Raw genomic sequence first — 25,764 nt, forward strand, 5'->3', positions numbered from 1 at the left:
ATTTTATATCATATACCGTACTGCCCATGATAAGAACCCTCCTAATTAGGTATACCTTTTCTTACGTATGTATTTTAGCTGCTCAACTCATCCATTTGAGCTTTACCTCTTTCGTACCTACAGAATCCCAATAATGATGCGTGAGTTGGAAACGTATGTACCAATTCTGAATCACACATTCGCATTTCAGGAAATTTCCAAACGAACAATTTCAATTCAATTTCTTATTTTACTATGTTCAACGTACTGTGAATATCTTGCAGCTAGCACTTGATTTTTAGCAGGTAGAGTACACATTACAATTAAGTTGATGGATGATCAATACCCAACATATATTATAGTTGTTGGTGATCATGAATATTTCCTCTCAGAAACACACATATATAAGCTGACAAACTCCCACAGAAAGCAAACGCACATTGCTGAGGCGGAGGAAAACACAGAGACATGATCCCCTTATCTCTCCACCAAGCAAAGGCTATGTTGTCTCTGCTGAATGCCAGCTTTGTAAAAAGAACCCTAGCTAGCAGCTATATATAAGACATACATCGTCCAATTATTCAACCTCAAATGACATATATGAAATGGGTTTATATATACTAACTAGGACAAGAATCTGGCTACGTACGTGATGAACTCGATCGGTTTTATGACCTTTATCTATGAATTAGCAGGCTAATGACCTTATATATCACCAAACATAATAAGGCTTTTGCATATGCATGAACTATCATATATCGATCATCTTATTCAATTTGATTAGGAATCAAAGAATCAAAGTAAAAAAAAGTTAACTGGGACAATATTACATGCGCATGAAGATAGATATTGAGAGAGACAGCATACATTACAACCAGAGTTCGAAACAAAAGATCGATTGAAACTGGTACGACTCTAGCTTATTGAGTAGCTGGGTATGAGAAAGTGAGAAACCTTAGGTGAATGATTTGGCAAACACAAGATGGAAGACATCGTCTTCGTCTGTGTCATACCTTTAATTAACGAGCATACGGAAAAGCTGAAAAGGAACTTGAAATCTTGTCTTTGCAGAAGTGGGTGGTTTTCCGATCGTGTGATCATGGTTATCCCACCTAAGCTAGGTTTCTTTCTCTCCTTGCGATCGAATTGCGAGTCTTACTCACTAGCTTGAAAAGGAAAACCAATAATAATTGCGTGTAGATGCCTGATTCGATCTATTTCACGTACAAGGTATATAAATGGTTTGCCGAAAGTTCCATTATCACACTGTGAAATGATTTTCAATGTTCAATTAAATTACCGATTGATTCATCACATTTATAACATGATCGATGAAATATGATGAATATTTGCTTAAGGATACATACGCACAATACTACAATATGAAACAAAGGCCACACATCTTGTGTGGGCAATAGAGGTGTTACAATTTCTTGTAAGTGTGGCAAATGAGGGTATTAGTAAATAATGAAGAAAAATTGCCACATATATGGAATTCTATGGGATTACAACACCCCTATTACCTACATAAGATGTGTGGCATTTGCTCCATATTGTGATAGTGGCGCATACGGTAAACTATTCAACAATCAGATGCAAGGAAAAAAAAATCAGATGCAAGAAATCATTAATCTGGCAGACTGGAAAATGCTAGTTATTTGGTCGACATATATAGCAGAACAAGAACAAATCAACGTTGTCAAATACTATTAGCCTACAATAAACTGATGAGCATAATGCTAATATATACGACTGATCATGAGAGAATAAAGGAAGTAATGCTAGCTGGCATGAAGGATTCTTATACTGATATGGATCCTATAACTAAAATATTATTAGATGAGTTGCTGCATGCATGCTTTGCCTTTCCACTTTTGGTCCTCAGATTCAACTACTATTCAAGGATAATATCTGAAAAGAGATTATGATGAACAAATTAAACTGCGCTGTGTGTTCATCAGAGCAACCAATGCGATCTCCCAGCTGGGTGGCGAATTAACAAGTAATATATTCAAACAGCTAGCTAGGGGAATCGAAAGTAAGATAAGAATGCGAATGCATGTAACCTAAATTCAACCCAAAAATGAGTTTAATAATATGTAGCAAGAAGAAAAAGCGATGCTAAAAATAGCAAATGGCCGGTTAGAGAACCCGATATTTTTATATAGGAATGCATCAAATCGTAATCAAAATATATGGGAGTATTGCTGTAGAACTGAGTTGAATTACGTTTAGGATCGGACAAGGATGGCGTAGGTTGCCCAATATGTCAATGTAAAGCGACACAAAACGCACCCACTAATCATGTTTAGTACGTAGCTGTGTTGCTAATATATACTCTTATCATGTTTGCTGGCGGATGCAGTCATGCAGTTGCATCTAAAATACAGGGTTAGGAACCTAGGACGCCAATGGTTTTGTAGTCTGCAATGTGACATAGCCTGCTTTGTCTTAGCTAGAATGGAGCCATACATTAGAGTTGTCTAGCTAGCTAGGTCTTGATGAAGCCAATACTTTCTCATCCTAATAGTGTTGATCGATATGTACTTGATCTAGCCAGCTTATATAACCAACTCATGCATTGAGATAAGATGGAAGTTATTGTACTCTAAACTCATATCACTTGTTAAAAAAAAGATTGTTTAAATCGCACATATAGATCCCATATGAGTTATATTATGCTGTCAATCAAATCGTGTTATTCTAAACTTCAAAATCTGGGGATGAGCTAGCGCATTATAATGACATATAAACTACTCAACTAAATGTCCTATACCATTCATAGTTCAGCTCACCTAGATTTTCATTTGTAGCTCCGTCACAGTGTCTCAGTTGTAGCCGTGTAGGTACAAACTACTTGGATATATAGTTGGATTCATGCATACATATAAAATGAGTGAGTATGCAACTATATACTATCATGATTTGACTCGTCAATACATTTCTGTGTCATTTTAAGTTTAACTTCTAATTAATATATCTTGATGTCTTGCTAGAGGCAAGGCATATATCCGATTGGTATATATTAGGTCTATATTCAGATCTACCACTTCCAAATTAAAGTTCCAGATCCATATATATATGCATACAGCAAATTAAGCTAGCATTTTGAGTATAATATTGTAATCCATTATTGACATCAAATCCCAGCCAAATAAGTATCATATCAAATTATCAATACCTCACTTGCTAGTGTAAATATTCTCAACTGTTGGTAGCTGGTGTAAATATTCTCAGCTGTTCATTAACAAAGTTATCTGATCGTTGTATATATGCATGCTGGTTCATAGACTCATACTCATGATTAACTAGTTTGTTTAACTTAACCATTAATTTAGTACTAATTAAGTCTTAGTAATTAGGTTTCAATTATCTGTACGCAGAACTTAATTTCTTATACAACTTGTATCATTCTCGTAATTTTGATCAACTCTGACTAGTATATTTGAGCTCGAGTTTTATATATCGTGCTCGATCACTGCGCGCTGTTCATCAATTATTAATACAAGTTTTATTGGCGTCCGTATAATTTGTTCACTTGCTCTTACCGTCTATATAGCTGCAGGTATTTTACATATATTTTCTTTGATTAGGTTGAAACTCTGACAGTACTCCTTGTTCTTTATCGTTGATTAAATTCCCAGAATAATGCAAGCATGCATATATGCAACCAATAACTAAAGGTTGGTTTCTGCGTATATGGCCACTGAGAATAATGTGCGATTTTTCACATGGAGGTTTGAAGCTCCTTTTTTTTTTTTCAACATACAAAACCTATAATTAACGTTCTTATTATAATTAGCTTTTGAGTACATACCTGCCAAGATATTATCAGATCGAAGATTTGTCGATCTACAGCTCATTGAAGATTGAACTTTGTTTAGTTACATAGTGTAAAGGAAAAGGCAGAAGGTTTTTTTTTTTCCTTCTAACATTAGTGATTAGTATCACCAAAAGGTTTCATCAACTTTTGACTGAATTATTTAGATATTAGTAAAAGCTTAATCTAGATCGTGGAATATGGATTCTGATTGCTTCAAATTGCATCCATGCAACTTTTCATCCTATACAAAAGATACACTAATATAATCGAGATGGATCATGTTATTATGCCTTTTACCTGGGTTTCTAGAACTTAAAGATGAACTTGGGGTATAGAGATTGAACAAACATAGATTAAAAATAAAAAGGCTTTCATTTGTAAGTCGCTATAAAGCCTAATAAAAAGCCTATTAAAAATAAAAAGGCTTTCATTTACTAAGAACGTGAAAATGATAAATGGTAAGAGCATATTTAGCAATGCTAATCACTTTTGAGTTAAATTTTAGTCAAATTAGCTAAAATGTTATTTTGGTTAGCCATTTTAGAAATGCGGCTGCATCAATGCTCTCTATTTTAGCTAACATTACATCAACATTATTATTTAAATAAAAATTAAATAGTTTAAATATATTTATATATCACGTAAAATATCTTATAATGAATGTATTAAATTATAAGAGCAACTTTAACAGAATTTCTATTTTAGCTTTTAGCTATTTTAGAGAGCGTATTTAACTTTTTTGGATGTTTTAGGAGCTCCAGCAGACTAGCCAAACTTAAGCTATTAAAGCATCTTTACCAATGCTAACCATTTTTGAGTTAAATTTTAGTCAAATTAATGAAAATGTTATTTTGGCTAGCGACTTTTGAGATACATATGTATCAATGCTATCTACTTTAGTTAATATTAAATTAATATTATTCTATAAATGAAGATTAAATAGTTTATATGTATTTATATATCATATTAAATAACTTAAAAATGAATGTATTAAATTATAGAGAGTCACATCTCACTAGCTACGCTAGCTATATTTAGCTAGCGAGATAGCTAAAAGTTAAAATAGCTAAATTTTGGCTAGTCTGCTGGAGCTCTTAAAATACCCAAAAAGCTAAACACGCTCTCTAAAATAGCTAAAAAGCTAAAATAGAGAGTCTGATAAAGATGCTCTTATAACTTTTAGCTAGCAAGATAGCTCAAATGAGGCTAGCTATAATTTATTACATTCCTTATAAGATATTTTATGTGATATATAAATATATTTAATCTATTTAATTTTTATTTGAATAATAATGTTGATGTAATGCTAGCTAAAATAGAGAGCATTGATGCAGCCACATTTCTAAAGTGGCTAGCCAAAATGACATTTTAACTAATTTGACTAAAATTTAACTTAAAAATTGCTAGCATTGCTAAAGATGCTCTAACCAGTCTCGTCTGAGTCATCTCGCTCTCTATATTTAGTTAGCGAGATAGTTAAAAGTTATAATAGCTAAACTTTGGCTAGTCTGTTGGAGCTCCGAAAATATAAAAAAAAGTTAAACACGCTCTCTAAAATAGCTAAAAGCTAAAAACTAAAATAGAGATTTTGCTAAAGTTGCTCTAACATATACTCATTACGATATAAAGATTCAATTACATACGTACATGCCTAACGAATTGCATATCAAATCCCTAAATAACAATGTTAAACCGAACTTACTTGCTTGCTGATATATACACATCACTTGCATTTTGATTATTGTTGTGCTAATAAATGTACAAGAAGTTTTATCTTCAAATTGCATAAAAAAGATTAGTCAAAATGGAATTTATTTATGTATTTATTTTTTAAAAAAGAGAGAGGTAAACTTACTTATGTTGACAAAGAGAAAATAGCATCAACATGTAAAGCATACAAGTAATTGTTAATTTGTTATTTGAATCGTCTACATCAATGTGGTGTCATATGAAATTCAAGGATGTTGACAATTTGAATGAATTACCAAGGTTTGGTTTTTAGGCCAAAAATTTGCAATTTGGCTAGTTGGCATAATGTGGCTCGACTCAAGAAGGGTGTATATATTTTGGCCATTCTGTTAAGCAAGAGGCGTAATTTGGTCATTTCATTAGAACATAGTTCCTGGATTTCTAACTTTTCAATGGTTTCTGTGAGAGCAGAAAGCTTTCAGTTACATCACTCCTTTTGTCTTTCCCTCCCACACCTTGCAACTACCTCTTTTAAAATTACATCTTTTATTACGAAGAAAAAGAAAAAGAAAAAAAAAACAGTTTGATAGAAAATGGAGGGAGGGATTATAAAACCAAATCTTGTTCATCATCCTATGTTAGGTGTGAGACCCCAAATACTAAAGAACTAGGCTTGTATTTAGGCAAAGTGTTTTGTTATCTTTCTACAAAAAAAATGGTGGTAAGATGATGGGGTTTGAGAAAGTTTTTAATTTTTAATAATCCTTGATTAGTTACAGAATGGACAGTTTATTAATCCAAGTTGAAACAGGCCCCCTTGTCTCTGTGAGGGTCAAGGACTCAACTCATGATGTAGTTTGTTTTTATTCAAGTGGCCGGGAGAGTTATATATGTCTACTCATCACACACTATCTCATTCACGCTTTTAGTTCAAGAGTTTAATCTCCCCCACATTTCTCTCTCATTTATTGTTTGCCTCAGCAGTCAGTTTGTACTAGTTCTTGGTATTCTGGGCACACATTTCAGTCTCTCTGCCTCAACTGTCTTCTTAATCTATATAAAACCTCTGCTTCTGAGTCTCAGGTGATGTAGTTGCAAAGCCTACGTAACATTCTCTGTGAGTTCTTGAATTTCTATGTGTTTGTGCTCCAAAGGGTATTTCTTGAATAATGTAAACTTGATTCAAGTGTTCATCTTGGTTCTCTCATCTGTTTGGTTAATTCCCGTTTGCTCAGAACTGTTCTGAGTCAGTTGTAGCATGAATTCAATCATGGGTTCTCGCTGATCTTTGCTTAGCAGATATAACTTGTCTAGTTTTGCTGAATTTACAGTCTTTTCTCTTGTTCAATCAGCAAAAGGGTGTCTCCTTTTGTGTTCTGTGAATGCCCATTCGCTTCAAATTGTTCTGAGACCTTCCAAATGCAGTTTCTGATGATGGGTTTTCGCTAAATTGCTTGTTCTTGCTCTACCAAACCTTCAAAGTTTGGAGCTTGATTGTGACATTTGCAGTTAAAGTTCACAAATTTTCTTCAAGCATCTGTTTTTTAGCATTCTTATGCATCTATTCACTATAGGAAGCTTTTCTGATAAAAGAAAGGAGAGGTGATGGATCTAAGTTTTGTCAAAGTTAACCGCTAGTTTTGATCTGAGCATAATGGAGGGTGCCAATTCATTTCGTTAGTTTGTCAACTTCCTGGTTCACTATGAATCCCATTCGCTAATTCACTGTGATCCCGAACTTATATCAGTATGGAGTCCAAGTAGTTAGATTCATTCCTATTTTGATTCTTTTGTTCAAAGAACCGTATACCAGTCTATTAATTCTTCCTTGATTCCTTGAAAATGTAAATTTCATCTACGCTATTAGTTCAATTGTATATGGACCTAATTAAGGGTCTATATTACTTCAGATGTTCAATGAAACATCAATCTCCTTTACCGGTAGTTTTCCTCGTTAAGATTTCTGTTATGATCAAGAAGTCATTCTTTCTCCTCCCATAATTCTGTGCATAGATACTAATGCAAACTTAGACACCAAACTCACGAGTCCATATCACTTATTGCCCTGGTTACTTGTCACTCAAACAACAACTAGAAAGGTCTTTGTTCCTTCTTGTTCACATAGTATTGAACTTATTATGGAAGAAACATTTGTTCCTTTTCGCGGGATCAAGAATGACCTCAAAGGAAGAATTCTTTGCTACAAACAAGATTGGACTGGTGGTTTAAGAGCGGGTATAAGGTATGTGAATACCTTGCTTCTCATTTTTATATCAAGAAACAATATAGCACTGTTATGTTCTGAATAATGAAAATGATCTGAGGAAGCATAGCAGTATAGGAATAGCATTGATATTAGTCCATTCATTACTTAATGCCTGTGAATATTGGCAATATTGACACCTTTGATTTGTACCTTACTGAAGTTCTCATAATGTTGTCATTCGTTTAGGATCTTGGCCCCAACAACATACATATTCTTTGCTTCAACAATTCCAGTTATATCTTTTGGGGAGCAGCTGGAAAGAAATACAAGTCGAACAAAACCTTAATTTTTTCCCTCCCTTTTGGTTTTCTATTCTCTTGCAATTTTTCTAAGGAGAGTGTGTGTATCTTTATATATACAGATGGAACTTTGACTGCAGTACAGACTCTTGCGTCAACTGCAATTTGTGGTGTTATCCACTCAGTTGTTGGAGGGCAGCCCCTGCTCATACTAGGGGTGGCAGAACCAACAGTATTGATGTATACATTTTTGTTCAACTTTGCTAAGGACCGGAAGGATTTGGGACAGGAACTCTTTTTAGCTTGGACTGGATGGTAACTCCGAATATTTTGCAGAAGTTTAATCATGAAAGAAATGCTAATTTTATGATGAAACTGATTTTTTGTTCCTTTCCAAAATAATACTATATAGGGTATGTGTGTGGACATCCATTTTGCTCTTCTTGCTGGCCATTCTGGGTGCATGCTCTATAATCAATAGGTTCACGCGTATTGCTGGTGAACTATTTGGTCTTCTTATCGCAATGCTTTTTATGCAGCAGGCCATTAGAGTAAGTTGTCTTTGTCATCCTGAAGAGTTGATTGGATTAAAGAATTTGTAACGTTTTAGATTTGATCATGCATGATTTGCTATGGGAATCTCCATTTATTTATATTAAGTTTAACTAATTAACGTCCTTCTACAGGGAGTTATAGAGGAATTTGGTGTACCTGAAAGAGAAAAGCCAAATCAGACCGCACTCCTACCTTCTTGGCGGTTTGGCAATGGAATGTTTGCATTAGTCCTGTCGTTTGGCCTTCTATTTACTGCATTGAGAAGTCGTAAAGCTAGATCGTGGCGTTATGGCACAGGTATGCAGTATTAAGCCCTTCACTTTCCAACTCTCTAAAAGGTTGAAATATTAAATCATATTTTTGCATTTTATGTGTTAGAATGAACATCTACTTCTCTTGCTGTAATGTTGTACAACTTTAAATGGTGCTCTTGGGAGAAAGATTAATTTTGTATGTCTACTGAAATCTTGTCTGATTATCTATAGGTTGGCTACGTGGATTTATAGCGGATTATGGAGTCCCACTTATGGTTCTTGTATGGACTGGCGTATCTTACATACCAGTAAATGATGTCCCAAGAGGAATCCCCAGACGACTTTTCAGTCCAAATCCGTGGTCTCCTGGTGCATACTCAAACTGGACAGTTATCAAGGTGCTTAATTATTGAAGTGATTTGTTTGCTGTATATTTCATAAGACATTTCCTCGCATACTCATCCAGTTTAGTTGTGCAGGAGATGATGACTGTTCCTCCTTTATATATAGTTGGAGCATTTATACCTGCAACTATGATTGCTGTGCTCTACTACTTTGATCACAGTGTTGCATCTCAACTTGCCCAACAGAAGGAGTTTAATCTAAAGAAACCAGCTTCATATCACTATGACCTTCTCCTCCTCGGATTTCTGGTAAACAGCTTTCAGATTCTCTGACATTGGAGAAAAGATCTTGCATCCACTTTAATCTTGTGAAATCCTCTTAAGTTCGGATTTTTCACTTTCAGGTCATATTGTGTGGGCTTATTGGCATTCCCCCTGCCAACGGTGTAATTCCACAGTCTCCTATGCATACAAAAAGCTTAGCTACTCTAAAACATCAGGTTCTGAAAGTTATCTTAATCTTGCATGTATAATAGTGGAACTGTTATTGTTCTAGATATAGAAAAAATGTATAAACTTGCATGGTTTTAGACTGATTGAGCACATTTTTGCTGTAAACACTAAACAGAGAGAGCCAATGCCCTTGAAATATCTGATTTTAATGATCATGACCATTGATTACTCCACAAACCTTGTTTCTAAACTCTAAAACTTGTTTTGATTTCAATATTTTACTCCTTTTAATTCATATATCTGAAATGCATAGTTTGTTCTCTTTTGAATAGCTTTTGCGGAATAAGCTTGTAGCAACAGCAAGGAATAGTATACGCAAGAACTCAACTTTGAGTCGATTATACCAGAATATGCAAGAAGCATACAATGAAATGCAGACTCCACTAGTCTACCAACGTCCATCTGCTCTGGTGAATATACTAACACATGGTTTTTGCTTCATACAGAAGTTTGCATGCTTTGTCTTTTATGTTATCATTTGTGCCTGGCAGGGACTAAAAGAGCTGAAAGAATCCACGGTCCAATTAGCATCAAGTACTGGCTACATTGATGCCCCTGTTGATGAAACAGTTTTTGATGTGGATAAGGATATTGATGATCTTTTGCCTATTGAAGTAAAAGAGCAACGCCTCAGCAATCTGCTTCAGGCATTGCTAGCTGGTGGTTGTGTTGCTGCCATGCCTCTTTTGAAGAAAATCCCAACCTCTGTTCTTTGGGGTTATTTTGCTTTTATGGCGATTGAAAGCTTGCCTGGAAACCAATTCTGGGAGAGGATATTGTTTCTATTCACTGCTCCAAGTCGAAGATACAAGTAAGTAGAAGAATTCCTTGTTATTTGCAGCTTCTTGGACTAAATCCTTTTAGGTCCATTGTTCATTTTACCTGCACCAGACATGTTTTACACTTTTATAATGAGCGCACAACTCTTTGTGTTGGCCAAATCTATAGATGGTAATATCTAAATTAGAACACACATATCAAGTTTCACAGATAGTTTGATTCAAATTTTTTTAGCTATTTTTGTTAGACACTTGTTTTAGATTGTTCATTGTAAAGTATTTTAGACAGTAATCATCATCTGACTTGATAGGGTGCTGGAGAAGTATCATGGAACCTTCCTCGAGACTGTGCCTTTCAAAACAATTGCGACCTTCACCTTGTTCCAGGCAGCTTACTTGCTTCTGTGTTTTGGCATAACATGGATCCCAATTGCTGGGGTGCTCTTCCCGTTGTTGATCATGCTTCTAGTCCCAGTGCGGCAGTATTTGCTCCCTAAGTTTTTCAAGAGGGCTCACCTTCAGGACTTGGATGCTGCAGAATATGAGGAAGCCCCTGCCATTGCTTACAACATGTCCTTTGAAGTGAGTCATTCCATTCATTTCTAAAAAAGTTCTGCCTTTTCCTTTTAACATGTGTACTGACGCTGATGCGTCATAATCATGACAGGACCAGGATGTTCAGGCAAGAGTAAATAACATTGATGGTGGGGAGATACTTGATGAAATTATTACAAGAAGCCGTGGTGAGATCCGGCGCTCTCAGAGTCCAAAAGTATCAAGTTTGACCCCTACTTCTTCAGTAGAAGGTATGAAATCAGCTTATAGCCCAAGGTTAACGCAGAGAGTATACAGCCCCCGCTTAAATGAACTGAGAGGAGAAAGAAGCCCCCGACTAAATGTACAAGGTCTAGAAACTGAGCACACTCCCAGCCACCGTTTGAAGGAACTAAGCCCCCGAATGCCTGGACAGGGACTCGAAACACTGCAGACTCCCAGCCCTGGGCCATCTGTCCTCAGACAAAGCACTCCTGGTTCTTCAAGCTACCAAGCCTAGGAGTGTGATTCAGGTGAGATTATTTAGCAATGGTACTCGAGAGGTCATGTGTAACTAAGTCACATAAGTATCATACTATAGGTTAGTGCTCTCGTCTAACCTTTCCTGATAGTGTAGGTTGTTTGTCACTGCTGTTCTTTCTTTTTTATTTGTGTCTCCCATAAGGGGAAGAGAAGATAATTTATAAGCTGTGATTATATGTACAATTTGATGGCAGACAACCCAAAAACCCTTTTGCATCGACCAAACTTTTTATTACATGATATTCTTCTCCACATCTTCAAGAATTCAAGTGGCCAAGTTCTAAATCTTCTTATGTCAGATAATTCATACATGATTACTTCCTTTCCAGTTTATTCTCTTTCTCCCTACACTTGATCTTTTATGCAAGAAAGAAAACTATAAAACAAAACCACGAGAAATACCCATGTCTAGCTGATTCAAAAGGAATGCTAAACATGTAGAAATGGAGAGACAAAAGAAGCAAAATGAAAGATTCTGAATCTCATGACCTAAAAGCCATCTAAATATCTATACACTATCATGAACTACTTTCAAAGTTTCAGTTTTTTTTTTTCAATACATTATTTATATAATTACATTAATCTAATTCATCATATTCCAATGTAAAACAATGCAGCTGCAAGCCTGCAACATGTTACCTCACAAGGAACTTAGTTTAGCGATACTTTTCACTTTCTTCAGATGGTCATTCCTCGAATCCTCCTAAGTGCATGTTGATTAGGAATCTTTTTACTGATACTGGATATTCTGAATCTTTTTCATACTCTCTTCTTGAGTGCAAGTAAAAATAAAGACATATATATTATGCTGATGCAATATTAGAAACACATTATATATATGAGATTGCAATCACTGCATACAAGTTGGATGCAAGAACACAAACATTTCTTCCTCTATATCCTTATGGGTGCTGATTTGGTGTACCTGACCCTCTTTTAGTCTTATCCTGCATGCCACAATGTTTTGCAACTCTTGTCTGCCTCTGGTGACTTGAGTGAAATGGAATCAAAGTAGATATTATATGAACTTTTGGATACATAAACTGGTGGATTACATACCTAAGTCTCCACTATATCCATCTCCTTTTGCTTTGTTTCACTTCAATGCATGCTTGCCTTTCACTCAACTAGCTTTCTGGTACTGATAAGATGGGTTAACCCACTTCGATCAGTTCAAGGGTTGCTTTTGCTTTCTACTGACGCTCATATACCTGATGACTCCGTCGATTGATCTCATAGCTGATGTAGCTGGTGTTGCTCGTTACTCATCAGTCATCACCATCTTGATTTTCATTCAAATACACCATCACCTGACAGTCCTGACTAAACTAGTACATGTATGATGTATGTTGTATCTAACACATAACTAGGCAGTTAAATGTTAAACCATCCTAGATTCCATATGTTTACAAAAATTGACCAAGTTCATGTTGGAAGTGATGATCCGACGCGGCATGAACTGCATATTGGCTTCAGTTGTCGTTTTAAGGGGAAAAAAAAAAAAAAAAAACTCGTCGATATTAAGAGTCAACAGTGTCCACTGACTCCACTCCAAAATAGAAACAAAAAGAGAACAGGAGTGTGGTTGTGATTTCTGAAGCAGAATGGCGATGAGGCCTGAAATCGTGTTGTTTGGGGACTCAATAACAGAGCAGTCCTTCAGATTAGGAGGATGGGGTTCTGCTCTTGCTGACACCTACTCTCGCAAGGTCTGGGGGCTTTTCTCTATTTCACTTCCCTAAGATTCAAACTTTTTAACAGTATCCAATTTAAAATGCCTGCTGTGATTGATAGGCTGATGTCAAAGTTCGTGGCTATGGTGGGTACAACACCAGATGGGCGCTGTTCTTGTTGCAACAGATCTTTCCTCTGGTATTTGGTTGTGCTTGTTCAATTGGGTTTTTGGTTTGGTTCTGTATTATGTTGATCATATGTCTCATTCTGCATTTGGCATTGGGAAGTTTACATCTTTGAAAATTGGATTGCATGCCTAGTATGTACATTGCGTAATTGGTGCTGTGATAGGGAGAAAGAGAGAGATTTGTTTGTAATCTATGGTGTTTTAAGTTCGTGAAGCTTAACTTGAACTAGAGCTTGGGTCGAGGAGTATTATCATAGGACTAGATGGTGTGTTATTGAAACTTGAAGGGGTCTGTATTGTATACTAGAGAATTGAAATAGTCATCCTTTGAGAAGAGCCCTTCCAGAATCAGTGTCTGATAGTATCGCTGATGAAATCAAGTTATTGTTTTGATTCCATTGCTAGTATGTAGTGGAAGGATATGAATATGCAGGATACATGTTCATTTTTAGACATTTGTAAATTTGATTGCTTATCCCCACTATGAATGTTCAGGATTCTGGAAAACCTCCTGCTGCTGCCACAATTTTCTTTGGGGCCAATGACGCAGCTATTTTGGGGAGAACAAGCGACCGGCAACATGTTCCTCTCAAAGAGTACAAGGAGAATCTCAGAAAAATTGTTCTTCATTTGAAGGTTCAAGTTGTTTACCTCTTCTACTTGGATGACATTTTCAGATTTTTAAATACAGTGTATCTGCTTGTTGTCTGATAGGTGTTATTCCAGACTTATGGCAAGCACGATTCATTTCAGTTATCTGAACTCAGTACATGATAGTTTTCATCACATCTCATAAGTTGCTAGTTCACTGCATTTGGTCGCTTATCACTTCCTATATATTTAGTCTTGTGATCCCAGAATCTTATCATGCAGTCCATACATGTTCTTGTAAGGGGAACCTTTTTTCAATGTTCTTTGTCCCAAGTCTCATTATGTAGGGAATTTGATTGCAGGAATGCAGTCCCACTATTCTGATTGTGCTCATCACCCCACCACCTGTGGATGAGGAAGGGCGTAACGAATTTGCACGGTATTCTTCTTCTAACTACAAAATTTACTATGCACAGTCACAAACATTACCATGTTTATGTGATTCCTTACTAAATTCATGGTGGCATCTCCATCTTGCACTTCTACTATCTACATCATTGTATTGCCATTGTTCACCCGAGCTCTTTGCTCGGTTCTTTTGCTGATCCACCAGGACCACCACCATCATCCTCCTTTTTCCCTGCTCAATCTGCTCAATTGCTCAATCTGCATCAAATCCTAATATTTACTTCCATTTCTGCATCATGGGTATGATCATCATTAGCACTTCACCACCATGCTGTTCATCAATGTTTGGTGTGGGTTCTGCAGATTGTTATATGGCGAGGATGCTAGGAAACTGCCAGAAAGGACAAATGAAGTGGCAGGAGATTATGCAAAGCAGTGCCTTGAGCTAGCTGAGGAATTGGGTGTCCGCTTCATCAATCTTTGGTCCAAGTTGCAGGAAACAGAGGGTTGGCAGAAGAAATTTCTAAGGTTTGTCATCTTTGAATCTTCAATTATCAAGTTTCTTGAACATTTATAAATGTTGTTGGACCAGATTTTTCCCTTGCTATTAAGCACTGTGAATCAGTTTATACCTTTTAAACTGCCAAAATAATCAGGCAAGGCAAACCTCTGACTGATTGCACTTAGAAAACTATCTTGTGTTGATAAAACTGAGACCTGTACTTAGAAACTATGTTAGCTATATCCGTTAAGGTGTTCACCAGTGGAAAGAATGAAGATTCTTGAATTTATATATTCTCCATTGCAGTGACGGATTGCACCTAACACCAGAAGGCAATGCTGCAGTCCACCAAGAAGTTGTAAGAGTTTTCAAAGAAGCATGGTTTTCTGCTGACGAAATGCCTTATGATTTTCCTCACCACTCGGTCATTGATGGGAAGAACCCTGAGAAAGCTTTCGAGCAAAGATGCATATAACAGATTTTTATTTCATTAATCAAACTTTCCACAACATATCTGTGTAATATTACCCAAAGAATACCGCCGCATACAGAAGCATCATTATACCTTCATCTTTATTAGCCGAGTATGCACAAGTACAACATAACTCCAGCTGAAACATTTGCTGTATCTCAGGAATTAATTCTTATCAATGACCATACTATGAATTATAGCAGCTTTATTACAACATTCTGTGTGTTTGTTGACCAAGTATTTACACATCCTACAGGGAAACTTTTGAAAACTTTTTCTGGTCTGTGTACGTTGCTCAATAATTTTCATAATGAATGACCAGATCACATTATTTAGACTAAAGCCTCTTTTGCTTTCTTTTTATTTTTATTTTTTTCGGAATTGAAATTTTGTGCGCTTCATGGACTTCGTTGTACATCTCTTTTTCAAGCATTTGCCTCTGGCCTTTTGGCCCTGACATTGCTGTGCTTGACTGCTTGTTCTTGAAGGGCTGCAAGCTCTCATATTCAGGTCAAAACTCCATTACTGTTCTCTTTTATACTTCTTTATAAGTGATAATACTCCTGATTTTATTTGTTGAATTTACTCAATAACAGTTTCCACTACAAAGTAGTATAATGCTTAACGTTAGGTAAACACTCGCTCTTAATGGTGATGTTTAAGTCTATGTAACTTGACATGCATTTATTGTGTCTCATAATTTACGACTAGCTTTTACCATAAATTACATTCTTACTAACGATTCGATAAATTAACTTCATTAATAACGAGTCACGAGTCAAATAAAAAAAACAAAAAAAACAATCGTGTGCTAGCTCAGTTGTACCATACTTACTGCTCACATTTCTTATGACCTCCGTAGATTTTATGACAAATGAGGTAAATATATATGGTATCATTAGTTTTGTTTGGAACAATTTACTCACTATTTTGACCATAAACTAAGAAATTGTTCCCCAAGTAGAAATGCATAACGCCATAAGAACACTTAAAGAACTTAATTCATTGGATTTTATTGCAGTCTGGAATATAGCCAACAAATATTCGAGATTAACCATAAAAGCAATACAGTCAAAATTCTTGTCCAAATCAAAGCTAATTAAGCTCTCCCTGACCATTTGATTATGAGTCAATGGCTATGATTAATGTCCTTCCAAACATACATTCTTGATTAACAAATAAAACCACCCTATAGCAAACCAAAGCTGAATTGAGTGCCCCTGGTCATTTGATGAGTCAGAATAAATGGCCAGGATGCCTCTTAATAATAAATGCCTTCTATCTCACCTATTAAGCTAAGAAAGCACATATGTAACACAATCCACCCAAACAAATAGTTACCCTTTTCTCTCCTAGCTGGTACTAAATTTTCATTACTCCTTAATTTTTCTAATGGAGCTAAACAAGCTGAGAGACAACCTGGCCTCCCAAATCCCATTGCTTGTTCCTGAGAACAACAACAGCTACATGATGAAACCCTACAACATGAAAGAAGAGTTCATCCCATTTGAACCTTCTTCATCCTCAAAAGGTTACCTTCAAGATTTTCACCATCTTGATAATCAGTTTCATCAATATGCTAGTGGGTCTTCATCAAATCCCATGTTGGGGATCCAAAACCCATGTTTTGAACCTTATTACAATGAGAACAACAATGCCTGCTACACTTATGACCAAGGCTCACCCGCAGATGTGAATTTCTATGAGTGCAAGCCTCTGATTATTTCAGAGAATTTGGGACATGGCCAAGTCTTGGACAATTTCCAAAGTGGGTCTTCTGGAGGAGGGTACTTGAATTTCCCAAATCCCAGATCAAATCCCATTGGTCACATGATGGGGATTTCTCATAGGAGTGGTACTAATTTCCTGCCACTGACAAATTCCCAGGACATTAAGCCTGTGAGCTTTGTGGTACCAGATGAAGACTCTTGTGTGAACTCAGAAAATGGGTATTACAAAAGAGTTGGGATGAATCATAAGGGTACTAGCAGATTGTCCACAATATCAAGGGCAGGGTCAACTTTCAAGGGTCGCAAGAAGAACAATGTGGTCAAGGGTCAGTGGACAATTGACGAAGATAGGTACAATATTTAGTGAATGTATATATGTGCTTCCATTTTGTATAGCTAGTTTTACATAATATATGATCCAGATGGGTTTCTAATTATCTATTTAAATGTTAAACAGGGTGTTGATTCAGCTGGTTGAACAGTATGGTGTGAGAAAGTGGTCTCATATTGCTCAGATGTTGCCGGGAAGGATTGGCAAGCAGTGTAGAGAGAGGTGGCATAACCACCTCAGGCCTGATATCAAGGTTGTTTTGATTGAACCCAAAAAAAAACTATCTAATTGATCCTAAATTCTTAATAGCTAAGCTTGATTTTTGTCCTGATAATGCAACCTCTATTTTGTTAAGTTTTTACTTCAAACAAAATATATATAAGTTGTTCGATAACATGTCTCAAAGATACATAGAGACTTATAACTTTAGTGGTCAATAACACTTTATAATATATGAGATTATGAGTCGAGGTCTTTACATTTCTCAATAGACGAGCACACTTGTTGTACACCTTATCGTTCAATCACATTTGGCTCCACCACACAAATCACATCATGAAAAAATATGATCAACTTCTATGGAAAAAATTGGGTGGTGTTGAAATAGATTAATTTTCTGGTGTCATAAACTACTTTTCCTATATGCAGAAGGACATATGGAGTGAGGAGGAAGACAAGATCCTGATTCAAGCTCATGCAGAGATAGGAAACAAGTGGGCAGAGATTGCAAAGAGACTTCCAGGAAGGACTGAGAACTCCATCAAAAACCACTGGAATGCAACCAAAAGAAGGCAATACTCGAAGCGAAAATGCCGCTCCAGGTACCCCAGAGGCTCTCTTCTTCAGGACTACATCAAGAGCTTGAACTTGGACGCGGCACCAAACACCGGCCGCCAGAGAAAAAGCAACAACAACAACAGTAACAGTTCACCTGCCGATCACAGCAATGCCACTACTGACAGCACCAAAGTTCAGTCACAAACCAATGTAGGTTTCAATAGTGAGAATGACAGGTTGGTTCCGAACTATGAGTTCAGTGAGGAGGAGGCGGATTTTTGTTTCGATGAGAACATGTTTGAAGAGGGCTGCAGCATTGATTCTCTGCTTGATGACATTTCTTGTGCTACGGATTTCGGCCAGAATGGTAATGGTTTTGGGAAAATGATGGGTTCATCAGCTCATGATCCTGTTCCTGTTGATGATGAGAAGAATGTTGAGATGTTGGATGTGCACGTGAATCTGGGTTCCACAGTGATAGAAAGTAATGAAGTGAAGCAGGAGCTGGATTTGGTGGAGATGATGACACAAGTTAACGAAGCCGATGATGCCTAGCGAAAATTATACAGTGCACCCGTCCATCTCCGCCGTCCATTTTGAAAAAGTCAAAAGTCCGCGTCAAAAGTCAAAAGTCCGGCGTCAAATGGACGGCGGAGATGGATGGGTGAGCGGCGCACCCGAGTGCACTGAATACGCTCTCGATGCCTAGCTCCTTGATATATAGCCATAATATATACACTTTCAGAACATTACATACCTATATATACACTCATATATAGAAGTAAGCTTTGGAAGCTTTTACTTGTATTGGTTAACCTTGATGATTTTTTTCTTAAATTTAGAAGTTTAGGTGGGTTACATGAAGATGATGATAGGAATAAGTTAAGATGAGTTTTGAGTCATTACTTGCTTCTCAATAAAAACGATTTTAGTTAACTGAGAGTTTCTTGTGCTACTCTTGCTGCTTCAAATTCGTTATCACTCTAGTAACTCTGGCAGGGGAATGTTGTAACAACAAATGGTTGAACATTTCTCTTATCATAAAAGAGAACCATAGCTTAAACTGTCGAGAAATTATAATTTGTGCAATATCTTACGTAGTTTTTGAAACAATTTAGAAGCGTTACAAGGTAGTACATACTCTAACTAGAGAAGCCAAGTCGATTGTTTATTATAATAATTTCTTTACCGTTATCCCTCCGTCTATGGAGGTGTTACTTTCTCAAGATTGTAATGATGTTACTTTCTCAAGATTGTAATGATGTTTAATTAACTAATAACTTCATTCCCCTAAAAAAGAAAATAAAAAACTAATTTAGAAGCGTTACAAAATCAAATATGCATTTTCATGATACGTCTTTTACCCGTAAAAACATTTGCTACAGAATTTGTTTCTCTTAAACATATGCAACAACTAAACCAAAATTTGTGGATTGAAAATGCTGAAAGTCTGAAACAAATCTCGAGTTTCAAACATAATGAAGCAATGAGACCTACAGGAGTGCAATTGAAATTCTATGAAGAATGCATACAACTAAACCAAAAATGAAATTACATTAATTACCATGCAACATCTCCACAAATCTCCCAACTTTAGCATATCGGCCGGGTGTGGTAGGCGCTCAACAGTAGTTGGGTTGCCAATGCTACTTCCACCTATGATTCTTCTTACCAAACTTATACAGATTGCCAAACTACTCTGTTCGAAAGAATACCAAACTTCATTACAAAACCGCACAGATCGAGTTCAAACTTGAAAAACACAACTCAAACGTGATGTTTGAATTTTCTGTCAAAACAAAAGGTAATCAACAAACCCACTCTGTTCCTAAGTTATCAGTACTTCACCAATCAGTACCACAGCACAAATTATAACAGTCCTTTTCTCCTGCTCGACTGTCGGAGCCATTTGCTTGCAAAACTGAACCCAGCTTCATCAGCTATGCTCTTCTTAGAAGCAGCCTATATTGATCTTCATCGTTTTCCATAGCAGCATATCTGCATCGCTGCTATGGAAAACGATGGCTTTCCCTCTGTTCTTCTTATAGTTCGCCGTTCAAAAAAAAAAGAAAAGAAAAGAAAAGAAAACATAAGCAAAGTTGGGTTTTAGCGGGATAGGCGGAGAAGTAATAGGCGGTATGGGTCTTGGTGGGCCTACGGGATGGTGGGGTCTACCATTTAAAATATAAAACGATAAGCAAATCGGGCCTTAGCGGGCTAGGCGGAGAGGTGTCAAGGCTAGGCGGTAGGACCGTGGTGGGCCTATACGGGCTCGGGGGTCCACCATTTAAAAATATAATTTAAAGGTCTCTGGCGCACGTGTGGAGCTCTAGTGAGAAGCCAAAACCAACGGCCCTAATTAAAAGTCTTACTTCCCCATCTCATCCAACGGCTTCACAAAAATCAAGCCTTTGTTTGTTCACCTGCACTTCTGGTCGGACCCTAGGACCCTAACCTAACTTTTTGCCTTTTTTACATTCTGCAAACCCCAAAATCAAGGAGGAACCAAACCCTAGTCTAGAATTTAGAACTGTTATGAATGTGTTACAGGATCATTTTTTACCTAGGATCCTTTTGCAGAGCCATCTCAATCAGACTAGGAACATAACATTATTTCAAAACCCCTTTGAAAACCCCTGGAAAATTTCATTACAAGTAGAACCAAAGACTACAGATGATAGTGCACATATTTTAGGTCCACGGGAAAAAATATAAAACCAAAAATTTTAAAACTGAATGATAAGAACCAAGCTAAAGGTTCGCTCCATCTATGAGGGTTAACCTCTTTGAAATCAAGTTTCTTTCCACCAAAAAAGAAAGGTTCCAGCTGCCTGATCTACAATTTCACTGAACATTGTCATCTAACTCCATCAAAGAACAAACTTCGTTCAAGCAGTCTTCGGCTTTGCCTTGATGCGCTTCACCCTTGAATACAAGAAAACTCCAGCAAGTGCAATCCCAGTTCCTGAATTGTATAAGACCAAACATTATATACCGCTGAAAACTTCAGAGTGTGTTGTGGTAAATAAAACAAATTCAGGTACAAGTTACAACTCCAGCAAACATCAATTAACTATCTTAAAAAAAAATCAAGCACAGATGATCTTACCAAGAGAGTTAATAGGTGAGACAGGTGTTTTGAAGAAGATAACAGAGCTCACGATAACCACCACTCGCTTCACACAATTGCCGACAGAGTGAGTAACAGGTGATACCCTCGCCAATATCATATATGAAACCTGCATTGTTCACCAACAGTCATCAGTTTCCATGAGCCCGATGGAGAAAATAACAAGCACTATGTCTTTCATTGATTCAAGAGATGTTATATACTTCATATGAGAACAAACACTTCTATCTATTCCCTTCAATCCATTTTGTGGACCCTTGTTAATATGCATATATTAATCTCGCATTCTTCACGGAACATTCAAGTCATCAAGGCATACAAAAATTATCTCATTTATCATACAAGAGTGCACCGTTCTCATAAACTTATCCAGCAACCCCAAAGAACAGGAGAAAAAGATGTTGAAAATTTTAGTTCATTGAAACAAAGAGCACAACAGAATTGAAGGACAAAACTTAGGGGCCAAAAATTATTTAAAAGAAAAATTAACAAATAAAAAAACTCGAGGTTTCTGGTAATTTGAGTTGACAGATGTACTGACTATAAACAGTTGAAAGTAATCTGAAGAATCACAATACTTGCTTAGGACTAACAATAAGCTGAATGCATCTCAAGACTGGAGCTCATAAGAAGTTCTACGAATATAGTTAAAATGAAGAAGTACAGCAAGTTAACTGCAGAGCAAAGAAAACACTAACCTGCTGATATGCGTGGAAGCAGAGTGCAGCAATAAAAGACCTAATATATAATTGGTTAACATTCAATCCCTGTCATTGGAGATTAAACATTGATTAGCTTTCGGTACAGTCTACAAAGATTTGTAGCAACTTTTAGCACCTAAAAATTACTTACAGCAGATGTCATTGCTGCAGGAGTAAATTTCACCCCTTCCAAGAAGAAGGCCACAGGGGTCAACAAGAAAAAGGACATGACTGTTATTATCGAGAACAGTGTAATGTTGTCCATAGATGCCTGCACAAAACAGAATTCTGGTTATAGCAATTGCCACTTCTGAGAAAAGCATAAACCCCAAACAAACTAAAGGAGAGCAAGATAAAAGGTAACTGCATGTGACTATTTACCCCAGGTCCACACCAATACAAAATCTTATGACTCCTTCCTTACCACTACCATTATTTATAGTTATTCATGACATGAATATGGAAAACAAATATCACCTTGTCTTTAACCATGACTTTCTTGCTGAGAACATTGCGAGATTGGTTTGTCAAATTGGAAGCCATAGCACTCCAGAATCCCGCCCTGTTCACACACAAAGCAATAATATCATATATTAATATACACTCGTATCTTTGATTTACCAATCAAATGATTCAAATCTATATGCTCTGGTTTCTTGTCTCTATTATTTCTTTTTCTCTTTTCACATTTTTCAAATATATGACGTAATATCATACCAGTTAAATGAGGCCTCAGTAACCGATGCCAGTCCCACTCCACCAACAATTGGTAGCAGGGAAGCGACCACCCAAGGAGTTGGTATCTATAAAAGCATGAAGTTACAAAATGCGACAAATTATTACAAGTTATTAAAAGTGAACTGAAATACAATCCATGAAATGCTATTAAAATTGTGTTTTCATGCTGGGTTGAGAATCGGTAAGTTTTTTACTTCAGTATTGCAAATTTGAAAGAAATCCATTTTACAGAATTTAGACATGCAAGAGTGCAGTCAATGTACTCATGGAAAAAGAGAGCAAGGAGATTCCAATCCAGCATATTGTTGTGCAGTCATTCAAATGATGGAGCAAAAGAGTGTATAAAAAACCTTACCTCACCGAGAAACATGGCAGAGAGGATAACCGAGAAAAAGGGCTCACTAGCCTTGATCGTGTGAGTGAATGAAACAGCCACTTTCCCAAGACTCATATTAGTAAAAAGGTTACCCAAAGTGTGAACAATGGCCAGTGGCAGAATTGCTGCGAGCTGTCAGTAGGTTGTTCCAAAAATAAGAATCACTTAAAAGCGGAATCACTACAACAAACACAATTACTCGACACCGATACTAAACAAACTAGGAGATACCTGTGCACCGGTGATTTTTGGCTTCTTGTAGAGATTCAAACCCCACATGAGCAGAACAAGAACAGTCCCGACAGCAAATTGTATTCCAGTAACAGTAGCCGGGTACGGGAACACCTTCAACACCTGTGAATAACAATAACACATTCATTTAGTTAGGAAATACTTAGAGAGATCATCAGCATAAATTGCCTGCTTAATTCTAAAATCGTTAAACCTTCATATCGTTTGTAATGCTTTTTCGATCAAACTTGCAGTTATCCAGCAGTAAATCAAATCTACCTTTTTCACTTTTCACTTTTTATCGAGCAAAAAAAATATCTGATACTAGTAAAACTTAACTTCAATTCTAGCGAACAACTTCCATAGTTTCAATTTCAAAGCGATCAACTCTCTCATTCACCAAATCCAAGTAGTAAAAATCCACATTTCCAAAACAAAATCATAAACAAAAGCAGCGAAACGCTACCTGCTTGTTATAGATATTGAAGTAGATGTTGAACAGGTACCAGAGCCCGAACAACGACCCGAGCTCGAGAGTCTTGAACAAGCTGCTCTTCGGCTCATCGGTCTCGTCGGAGCTCTCGGCAGCAGCAGCCGTAACCTCGAAGCGGCTCCGATCGAGCGCCGGGGAAGTCCATGGCCTGCGCTTGAAGTCGGAGGAGGAGACGGACCAGGATCGGCGGGAGAGGAGGGAGGAGTCGTCATTGGCGGAGCAGTTGAGCGCGGCGGTGTTAGGCTTGAGGGAGGCGGAGACGCGTGTGGGAGCGAATCTGAGGGTGGAGGACTGAGCGGAGAGGCGGCGGGACTTGAGGAGAGGGAGGGACGGCGTGAGAGTGAAGGCGGCGGTCTGCATTTTCAAGGCTGAGTCGCCGAGATCTGACCGCCGGAGACTGAGAGAGAGAGAGAGAGAGAGAGAGAGAGAGCCTCGAAGAGTCCGTCGAGGCAGAGAGAGGAGAGAGGAGAGAGAGGAGTTGGTTGGCTGACTTGGTGGAGCGGAGTGTGAGAGTATTTGTAAAAAGAAAAAACGGAGCGGCCTGGAAACTGGAAAATCGGAAATGGGAAATTTATTTTAAAAAAGAAAAAATGGCAGGGGCAGGATCTATGTTTGTTTGTATATATTTTAGGGGGTCGAATCTGAAATTCCGAAAAGTCGGATATTCTTATTTCTTCATTGTGGCTGCGAGGTAAGGCATTTTCTTTCTTTATGTTCTTGGACGGTCATGTTGACCGGATTCATTAACAAATTATATGTAAATCACACTTAAATTTAGATATTTAGTTGTCCAGGGTTCAATATGAATTCAAGGATGATTGCAACAAAAAAAAAAAAAAATTAGGTAAGTTATTTAGTGGGTGTCATTATGTTCATGGATCTAAAACGTTTTGAAGTGTTCACGGACTATTTCGATTCCGAAATATGATGCAGATGAAGTTGGTTTTCTCTCAATCGAGTAGGGACAAAACTAATACTCAACACTAGCAAATTGCTGAAATTTCAAAAGTTTTGAGATTAAATAAACATTGGATTTTGTGAAAATTTGACTCGCGTCATTGTCTCAAAAACGGCTTAATAAGTCTCTTTAGTATGAATTGTCTACAATGAAAGTTAGTCACTTAGTCTCAATTCATAAAGTAACCTCTAAGCATATATCGAGTAAATAGTTCTTGAAGTGTCTGAGCTTCTAAAGATCATCATAATTGTGTGAATCATTTCAGGAGATTGCACCAAAAATAGAAGAAAACAGAGTGATCAAAATCTAGATGTAAAATTGAAATTCAGTTCCAGGGAGGGCCTAGATCGTGAAGATTCATTTGTGGGTAGGTAGGTAAAGGCACATGTCTTTTTGCTCTGGGATTGCTTTGAGAATAAAGAATCTGGTAGTAGGGTATGTAATTGAGTAATTGACCCTCGGGTGGGACTGTGTCACTGTGGGAGGTAGGCGGCTTGGAAAATTGGATTTGATCTCCCTTCCTCTCCTCGCCTGCTTCTCTCATTTGTGTGTGGAAATGTTGTTTCCAACTACCGTGAGTTAGGGACTACGCACCAATCTGTCACTCGGATCACCAAATTGTTTGAATTCTTAATCACACTTGGATCGTGATGGTGCGTGATGGTTCATTCATCTAATGGAAGTGTCACTAACAAGTTATCAACACCATAGACTTGACCATAATTTCCACTTCTTGAGATTAGTCTATATATGTATAAAACTATGTCATTACATGTCAATGCTTAGTGAGTCAGATCAATCACGACAGAAAAGGCAAGACCATTTTTAAACCTAAGGTGACAAGGTGAAACTTTCATGTTTATATCAGTATTTTATATGAGTTATAAACGTAGGTATAGGATTTGAAATGAAATTGTAATGGATGGTGACACTATATGTTATTAACC

General features: G+C 37.1%; 4 protein-coding genes across 4 annotated transcripts; 3 read left to right on the top strand and 1 right to left on the bottom strand.

Annotated features, from left to right (window-relative positions):
• Positions 1-7,386: 7,386 nt before the first annotated feature.
• Positions 7,387-11,754, top strand: LOC101303704 (probable boron transporter 2-like). The gene is made up of 12 exons (XM_004298902.1): positions 7,387-7,733; positions 7,944-8,026; positions 8,119-8,311; positions 8,409-8,547; positions 8,683-8,848; positions 9,037-9,203; positions 9,285-9,458; positions 9,554-9,649; positions 9,935-10,072; positions 10,154-10,473; positions 10,753-11,023; positions 11,109-11,754. The coding sequence occupies exons 1-12, from the start codon at positions 7,630-7,632 to the stop codon at positions 11,493-11,495; spliced, it is 2,238 nt and encodes a 745-aa protein (XP_004298950.1). The 5' UTR covers positions 7,387-7,629; the 3' UTR covers positions 11,496-11,754.
• A 1,289-nt stretch (positions 11,755-13,043) lies between these two features.
• LOC101303997 (GDSL esterase/lipase At5g62930-like) lies at positions 13,044-15,603 on the top strand. The gene is made up of 6 exons (XM_004298903.1): positions 13,044-13,227; positions 13,313-13,390; positions 13,875-14,015; positions 14,333-14,409; positions 14,742-14,906; positions 15,187-15,603. Exons 1-6 carry the CDS (start codon positions 13,123-13,125, stop codon positions 15,353-15,355), a joined length of 735 nt encoding a protein of 244 aa, XP_004298951.1. The 5' UTR covers positions 13,044-13,122; the 3' UTR covers positions 15,356-15,603.
• A 1,141-nt stretch (positions 15,604-16,744) lies between these two features.
• On the top strand, positions 16,745-18,745 carry LOC101295818 (transcription factor MYB98-like). The gene is made up of 3 exons (XM_004300854.1): positions 16,745-17,433; positions 17,540-17,666; positions 18,062-18,745. Exons 1-3 carry the CDS (start codon positions 16,745-16,747, stop codon positions 18,743-18,745), a joined length of 1,500 nt encoding a protein of 499 aa, XP_004300902.1.
• Positions 18,746-20,815: 2,070 nt separating this feature from the next.
• LOC101304282 (phosphoenolpyruvate/phosphate translocator 1, chloroplastic-like) lies at positions 20,816-24,319 on the bottom strand. Its single transcript, XM_004298904.1, has 9 exons — positions 23,833-24,319; positions 23,367-23,489; positions 23,115-23,267; positions 22,739-22,824; positions 22,499-22,583; positions 22,173-22,292; positions 22,019-22,087; positions 21,300-21,429; positions 20,816-21,155 (listed from the first exon to the last, which is right to left on the bottom strand). The coding sequence occupies exons 1-9, from the start codon at positions 24,217-24,219 to the stop codon at positions 21,079-21,081; spliced, it is 1,230 nt and encodes a 409-aa protein (XP_004298952.1). The 5' UTR covers positions 24,220-24,319; the 3' UTR covers positions 20,816-21,078.
• Positions 24,320-25,764: the final 1,445 nt, after the last annotated feature.

The sequence above is a fragment of the Fragaria vesca genome, linkage group LG5 (genome assembly GCF_000184155.1).
Source record: "Fragaria vesca subsp. vesca linkage group LG5, FraVesHawaii_1.0, whole genome shotgun sequence".
NCBI classification, from domain to species: Eukaryota; Viridiplantae; Streptophyta; class Magnoliopsida; order Rosales; family Rosaceae; genus Fragaria; species Fragaria vesca.

Excerpts from the sequence above, each read along its gene's own strand:
- LOC101303997 (XM_004298903.1), top strand. The coding sequence starts at position 13,123 with ATGGCGATGAGGCCTGAAATCGTGTTGTTTGGGGACTCAATAACAGAG. Across the intron at positions 14,410-14,741 it reads GGGCGTAACGAATTTGCACG|ATTGTTATATGGCGAGGATG; the intron begins GTATTCTTCTTC and ends TGGGTTCTGCAG. Across the intron at positions 14,907-15,186 it reads TGGCAGAAGAAATTTCTAAG|TGACGGATTGCACCTAACAC; the intron begins GTTTGTCATCTT and ends TCTCCATTGCAG.
- LOC101304282 (XM_004298904.1), bottom strand. The coding sequence starts at position 24,219 with ATGCAGACCGCCGCCTTCACTCTCACGCCGTCCCTCCCTCTCCTCAAG. Across the intron at positions 23,490-23,832 it reads TCAATATCTATAACAAGCAG|GTGTTGAAGGTGTTCCCGTA; the intron begins GTAGCGTTTCGC and ends TGTTATTCACAG. Across the intron at positions 21,430-22,018 it reads GCTTCCACGCATATCAGCAG|GTTTCATATATGATATTGGC; the intron begins GTTAGTGTTTTC and ends TGAACAATGCAG.
- LOC101303704 (XM_004298902.1), top strand. The coding sequence starts at position 7,630 with ATGGAAGAAACATTTGTTCCTTTTCGCGGGATCAAGAATGACCTCAAA. Across the intron at positions 7,734-7,943 it reads GGTTTAAGAGCGGGTATAAG|GATCTTGGCCCCAACAACAT; the intron begins GTATGTGAATAC and ends TCATTCGTTTAG. Across the intron at positions 10,474-10,752 it reads GCTCCAAGTCGAAGATACAA|GGTGCTGGAGAAGTATCATG; the intron begins GTAAGTAGAAGA and ends CTGACTTGATAG.
- LOC101295818 (XM_004300854.1), top strand. The coding sequence starts at position 16,745 with ATGGAGCTAAACAAGCTGAGAGACAACCTGGCCTCCCAAATCCCATTG. Across the intron at positions 17,434-17,539 it reads TGGACAATTGACGAAGATAG|GGTGTTGATTCAGCTGGTTG; the intron begins GTACAATATTTA and ends AATGTTAAACAG. Across the intron at positions 17,667-18,061 it reads ACCTCAGGCCTGATATCAAG|AAGGACATATGGAGTGAGGA; the intron begins GTTGTTTTGATT and ends TCCTATATGCAG.